Below are 6,963 nucleotides of genomic sequence, written 5' to 3'. Positions count from 1 at the left end.
CGGGGAGCCCTCGCTGGGACCCCCAACTCCCTGCCTCTCGGGGAGCCCTTGCTGGGACCCCCAACTCCCTGCCCCTTGGGGAACCCTCACGGGGATCCCGCACCCCCAGCCCCCTTCCCTGCCCCTTGGGGAACCCTCGCTGGGGTCCCCCATTCCCAGCCCCCTTCCCAGCTGTCAGGGATCCACAGGGTCGGTGCTACTCCCCCAGCTTTGGAACAGTCTCTAGGAGGAACCCTTCAGTGGGCCAGACCCCCGAGGTGTCTCTTCCTCCAGGTAAGCCAAGCAGCCTCACCCCGCTGAGACTGAACCTCTGGGGCTCCAGCCCTCCTGCTTCACCCCGTGAGCTCTGCTCAGCGAGTCCAGCTGAGACGGCCCCTGAGAGAGACATGATTAACGCACCTCACCCAGCACTTGCAGTGACACTCACCCAGCGCTGTCAAAGCTGTCGGGTTTATGGGTCAGCTGGAACCCAGCACAGAAAGGCCCCCAGAGGGTTAAAGCAGAGACCAGTCTGGTCAGCCCAGAGCCCAGCGGAGATGTAGTGACCCCCATGGTCAGGCTCTGTCTGTCTCTGTCTGACCCCCTTGGGCAGTTCCCAGGTGGGAGCCCTGACTCCTTCCAGCAGCCAGCTCTGACCCCCCACCTCACACCGCTCCAGTCCTTTGTTCTCAAGGGGGAGGGTGTTGCTCAGCCTCCCTGATACCCCACAAACGTTCCCCGCCCCGTGGTCGCTGTCCTACCCGGTGCTGCCCAGGTTCTCGCAGCCCCTCTGCTACTCAGGCAAACACCCAGTTTCCAGTAGCTCAGAGCAATTTCACGCCCTCCCTTAGGGCTGGGCTGGTAGATGTCACTAGCAAGGGGCACATGAGGGGTTTTCAGGCAGCCCCGTGTCCTTTTGCCACCCCAGGCTCTTAGGGTTTGAAATTGTGCTGGGGTCCTGCACCCCCTCCTCTGCCAGGGAGTGAGAAGGGCAGGGAACCCTCATTCCTCTAGGTGTCGGCCATCTGGGCTGCTGCCTGGGGTGTCCTGACCCCTAGGTTGGAGTTGGGAGTGACCCCTTGAGCATTTGGTCTTAACCCTGTGTCTGCACAGGGCTTTGAGCCATAGGTGGGGCAAATGGCCCCCAATGGGAACCTTAACCCAGGTGGCGCAGCATCCAACGGGCTTTGACCCCACATGGTTTGACCAAGGTTCTCTCTGTCCCAGAATCTCTCCACCCCACAAACGTCTCCCCACTGACTACCACCTCCCACTCCCAAAGGGGCTCAGATGTGTCTGAGCCCAGGAGCGTACAACAGGACATGTGCACCGGTGCCGGGAGCGGGAGCCTGTCTGCCAGGCCCCCTGTGCCCTCGAGGGGCTGGCTGGGTGACTGCTTTCCTCCGAAGGTTCAGTCACACGGTTCAGTCTCTGAGCCTGAGCTACTGGCAGCCTTGGCTGGACAGAGGACGAGTTAGCCCCTGGGTGTTCACCAAGTGAACCCTCCGAGGGTCCCGTCTGGCCCCTATTTCGTCAAGCCTTGGGCATTCGGCCCACTTATGCCCTGTTTTCCTACAAACATTACACCACTGAGGTCCCTTGGCTGCTCCCCCCACTCTGGGTTTCCCTGAGTCCTACTTCTGCCTTCACTGGTTCCTTTTTCCAGGACCCATACTTAGGCCAATCCCCTTTGGACCTACTGTCCAAAACTCATCTGCCAACTGGCCTCCGCTACACAGATCCTTCGGCTTCCCGTCCACTAGCTACATTTCCAGCTCGTGGGGACACATCTCACTGAGTAGCTCCAACCCAATCAGGTTACACAAATCTTCCAGCGTAGCAACACCTGCAGGCTTTCATATAGGGTGACACCTTGGGTCTTTTGCACACCCCAAAACCTTTTCCTATAAGCCTCAGGTGCCGAATCAAATCTAAGCAGTAGAGCCTTTGTGAACTGTTCGTAGTCCCCAGTATCAACGCTGTCCCTCTGGCTATACACCTCTGGCATTGGGACCGAGTAAGGGGGTGAGACAGCAGAGCCGGTCTGCAGGGCCAACAGGTTCAAATCACAAGCCTTCTTAAAGTCAGTGTGGTAGTCGTCTATACCCCCCTCCCTTAAACTGGGGCAACAATTTGGTATCTAGGTTCCTTGCGGGATTAGAATCTCAGTGTCTTTCCCCACTTATCCCACGGTGGGTCCTCTTACCACTCCTCTTCTCCATCTCCAATTCACGGTTCTGCAGCTTCTCCTGGTCTGCTAGGTCCTCCGCCCTCAGCTCCCACTTCCACCGCTTCAAATCTGTCGATGGGGAACTGTGCTGGGCAGGGAACTGGGTCGTGAGGACACCCTACTGCTGCCTCGGTCACTCTTGGACCCTCTTGGAACTCTACTTAGGTCTGGAACCTGCTTCTTGATCTGATCATCTTTCTGTAGCCGTGCAATCAGCTGCGCCTTGTTGAGCTTCCTAGCACTTTACCCTCTCTCCCTGCACAGCTTTGCGATGTCCTTCTTAGGGAGGCGGTTATACACCATTTTCTTGCTGTTTCCTTTAAGTACCCTTGTTTTACTGCTGCAAGGCACTTATTGCAAAATATACTACTGGTGCATTCAGCATCCCACCGCTGCCACCAGTTGTCACGGCTCCACAGGATCGGTGCTACGCCTCCAGCTTTGGAACTGTCTCTAGGCGGAAGCCCTTCAGTGGGTCAGACCCCGAGGGGCCTCACTCTTTCTACATAGGGTAAGGCCCGCAGCCTCACCGCCTCTGGGGCTCCAACCCCCCTGCTTCACACCATGCAGTCTGCTCAGCGAGTCCAACTGAGACAGACCCCTGGGAGAGACGTGTCCATTCCGCAGGGCTTAACGCACCTCACCAAGGTGCCATTTGCAGTGACACTCACCCAGCGCTGTCAAAGCAGTCGGGTTTATGGGTCACCTGGAACCTAGCACAGGAAGGCCTTAGGCCAGCCCAGAGAACTGACGGTTAAAGCACAGACCAGTCTGGTCAGCTCAGAGCCAGGCTGTATTGAGCCCCATGGTCAGGCTCTATCTGACCCCCTTGGGCAGTTCCCAGGTGAGAGCCCCCCACTCCTTCCAGCAGCCAATTCTCATCCCCCCACCTCACCCTGCTCCAGTCCTTTGTTCTCGAGCTGGGGTCTGTGCTCAGCTTCCCTGCAGCGGGGCAGGGAAATCCATCTCTCTGGGGCATGGATGGGTGTGGATGTCCCAGTGACTGGGTGTGGATGTCCCGGTGACTGGGTTTTCCACAGTCTTCTGAGATTCTCCAGCAATACAGGGCGTGGCCTTGGCCAGTCCCTTTTAATGACCCGTTGAGGCTCAGACAGCCAGGTGCCATTCACACCCATGTCTCTTCGCCTGCCCTGAGAGCAAACAGCCCTTTCCCGCCCAGCTAGGTAACAATGAAACATATGGGGAAACTGAGGCACACATAGGGGTCATAAAAATATTACAGAAAATTCCCACTTTGTCACACATACCCCTTGGGGAGCTCTCACTGGGATCCCCCACTCACCGTCCCTTTCCCTTGGGGAGCCCTCGCTGGGATCCTCCACTCCCAGCCCCCTACCCTGCCCCTCGGGGGGCCAGCGCTGGGCCCACATTGCATCCTAGTTCCCGTGAAAGCCTTGTCTCTCTTGGAGGCTGCATCACTGTGATTCTTTATTTTCAGGAGCGACTCTCCGGGTCGTATCTAGGATGCAGCTCATGCAAAATGCAGCCACTCACATCCTGCCAGGTACCCGGCCATCCCGGCTCCGCTCTGCTCCTTCTGCTGGCTCCTTCCTAAGCTTTACATTGACTCGGCCGGTTCCTCCGCTCCTCATCCGGGGCCCTGATTGTCTGTGGGCTGCTTCTTCCCACCCCCGCTGTCTTCGTGCCCGCACAATCCCAGGGCCCTCAGGTGCCCGCCTGGCTCCCCGCAGAGACTGCTCAGGGAAAACTCCCATTGGCTTCATGGGGTTCAGCTCAGGGCCCATGCTGGGGTGCGGGCTAGGGGGATTCGGGGGCAGATTCTCATTGATCAGCATCGGCATGCAGGGCTGGCCTGCCAGTCGGGCCTCAGGGCAGGGGAGAGCTGCTTGGAAAGTCTGGCCCCAGTCTGGGGGGTCTGAGCCCTCCTGAATGCCAGCCCTGGCATCCGTACAAGCTGCCCCCAAACTGCTGGCCCCCTCGGCTCCGGGAGTCCGCGCCCCCAAACAAGGTGGGGGCTGGGGGAGGGGCAGTCCAGGTGACCAGCTCCCCTGGGGTTGACGATCTCATTATTACAGCCCTACCTGCCTCCCCCAACCCAGCTGCAAAGAAAGACATGGCTCTAGGGTGCAGCCTCGGAGGGGGAAGGTGAGGGGCAGATAGGGGGCAGCAGCTCACCCCAGGGAAAGGGATTGCATGGGGATTGGCTCGCGGGGAGGGGAGGGGCAGCTCAGGCCCCCAGACCCAGCGTCTCTCTCTTCTGCATCGGTCCTGCTCAGCACACACCCTCTGCGCAGCGACAGACGCTGCTAAGCGCTGGAGGTGCTGGCCCTGCCGTTGGCCGGCTCCTCTGGCCCTTCTTCCCCTGCTCCTCAGACGAGATCCGGCTCCCGGCTCCCCTTGCCGATCTCTGGGTCCCATCGAGTGCTCCTCTCTCTCTCTCTCTCTGTCCCCTCCCTGCAGCCTTCTGGGACGCCACCCGGGCATTCATGCTGCTCTCCATCCTCTCCTGCTTCGCGGGCATCATCCTGGGCCTCACCGCCTTCTCCAGCAACTCCAGGGCATCCCGGACCCGCTCCGCTGGCATCACCCTGCTGATCGCTGGTACGTGGGCACCATGGGTGGGCACTACAGGGTGGGAGCAACAGGCAAGGGAGAAATGCTTATGAGATGATAAATGGACATCCCGTTATAGAGCGTGAACTCCTCAGCCCATTACAAACTGCCCAGGGGTCCCCTCTGCCATCCGTATGCAGCCACCTCTGGGGTGAAACATCAGAGCCCGCTTAGCACCTGGTGAGAGGCCAGCAGGGAGGGGCAGAGCCAGAAGAGTAGCCAATAGGAAGGAGAGGGTATGGCTCCTCCTACCCTACTGCCCCCCCTGCTCTCTGCCACACCCCCGTCATCTGGCCAGCGGGCCAGCAGGCGGCATGCAAGGCTGGCATGTGAGAGCTGTGAGTCTCACCGCGGCGGGTGGAACCGCTCCTCTGCAGGGACTAGGTGTCACCCGCTTGGGCTCCCTGGGGATCTGGCTCAGCTGGCAAAGGAAACTCCAGCTGCGCCCGCAGCGGGCGGCACTGGGACCCCAGCACTGCCCGCGTCGGCCACACACTGTCCCCACTTTAATAACAGACCAAATCCCCCGAGCCAGGCAGGCTGGGACCTTAGGGTTCCCGGCTAGACCCCTCTGAGCTCTCCTGTTCGCTCTGGCTAGCACCAACCGCCAGACCCTGCCAGCAGGAGGCTGGGCACAACCGCACCACGCTGGGTGGCGTGGGGCTCCTGCCTGCTCCCCTCTGAGCCTCACCTGGCTAGATGGAGGCTGCTGAGGGCTGAAAAGCAGCTCGGAGCTGGCCAAGCCGCTGCTGGCATTTCCTGGCTGTGTCCCCAGGCCTGGGGGCATCTGCTGATGGGGGGTTTTCTCCAGGCCCTTCCTGGCTGGGCCCCACCCTGAGCTGAGAGCTCCCCAGCCCTGCAGGCCACGAGGGAGTCAGGTCTGCCCCACCCCAGCCCACCCCGTTCTGTGCCACGCGACCAGCAGAGAGCCAAGGAGGCTGGTCCAGGCTGCGAAGAGCTCCAGCGGGCTCTACACCAGCTAGGGGACGGGGCAGCGCCCGGCGGGCGAGCGTCAGGACTGGCAGCGCCCCCCGGAGGGGAGAGCTTGAACGACTCCTCCCGCCGGCTGGATTCTGGCGCCGCTCTGGAAAGGGGCCGGGGTGTCACTGGGGGCAGCTCAGCCTGCCGCAGCCGACAGGAAGACAGCCAGGCCGGGAAGGAGAAGCACCCGCAAAGCTAGCCTGGGCCTGGTTATAGCTGGGTGGTTCGCCTGCCTCGAATAATTCCTGGCATGGATCTAGTGCGCAAGTCCCCGCTGCTGGGCTGGCAAAAGGCAGGGCTGATCCGGCACTGCTCCTGGAGATGCTGCAGGGGCAGCTGGGGACAAAGCATCTCCAGCCTGGGGGAGGGGAGTAGATTAGCCACAGCTGCCCCCCGTGTGGCTCTGACACCTTTCTCTGGTGCACCTGGCGCTGCCCTCGGTCCGAGGCTGGGCCGGAAGGACCGGTCTGAGCATCTCTCTGTGGTTAACGCTGAGGGGAGGGCAGGATGCAGCCGCGCTGGAAGGAAAGACCCATCTCCGGGTTTGCTGCAGGCGCCAGGACTCAGGCCAGGAAAACACTCCCAGTCGAGTGCAGCAGAGGGAGCCCCAGAGTTGCCTGGCCGGCTCTGTGCTGGCCTGTTCCTGGCAGCCCCCTGGCCCTGCGGGATGGGGCGTGGCTCCCCCTGGCAGGGGTGATGGCAATGGTGGCCACCGGCACATGGGCCGGGTGGCACAGCTGGAGGAACTGAGGGTGGTGGGGACAAGGGTGGCAGAGTTGGGTGAATGCACGGGTCATGGCTGCCCCCGGGGGAGCTGCCTGGGACAGTGTCAGGGCTGGGTCAGGGCGGGCAGGGCTGGGGGAATGGCTCAGAGTAGCCCCATGGCCCCAGCGAGGGGACAGACCTGGGGTAAGGGCAGGAGCTCTCTCCTGTACAGCTCCTAACACGCTGCTAGGAAAGGTTTGGCTGAGTCTTTAGGTATGGGGCTGGCGCTGGGAGAGGGGGGGAGCGGGGGTCCCATCAGGTCAGTGATTGTGCATTGTGGTGCCGAGCCGTGCCATGTCCCTGCATTGTGGTGCCGAGCCAGGCCCCGTCTCTGCATTGCGGTGCCGTGCCGTGCCGTGCTGCATCCCTGCATTGCGGTGCCGAGCCGAGCCGGGTCCCTGCATTGCGGTGCC

General features: G+C 61.4%; 1 protein-coding gene across 1 annotated transcript in view; it reads left to right on the top strand.

Moving 5' to 3' along the window:
• Positions 1–6,963, top strand: part of LOC112108007 (lens fiber membrane intrinsic protein-like) — a 10,922-nt gene that overhangs the window by 1,835 nt on the left and 2,124 nt on the right. The window contains exon 2 of the mRNA XM_026659785.2: positions 4,652–4,792. Coding sequence (XP_026515570.1) covers positions 4,652–4,792 — 141 coding nt within the window. The remainder of the gene's footprint in view (positions 1–4,651; positions 4,793–6,963) is intronic.

The sequence above is a fragment of the Terrapene carolina genome, unplaced genomic scaffold (genome assembly GCF_002925995.2).
Source record: "Terrapene carolina triunguis isolate 2854851 unplaced genomic scaffold, T_m_triunguis-2.0 Scaffold675, whole genome shotgun sequence".
NCBI lineage: Eukaryota > Metazoa > Chordata > Testudines > Emydidae > Terrapene > Terrapene triunguis.
This window is presented reverse-complemented; position numbering and strand designations above follow the sequence as displayed.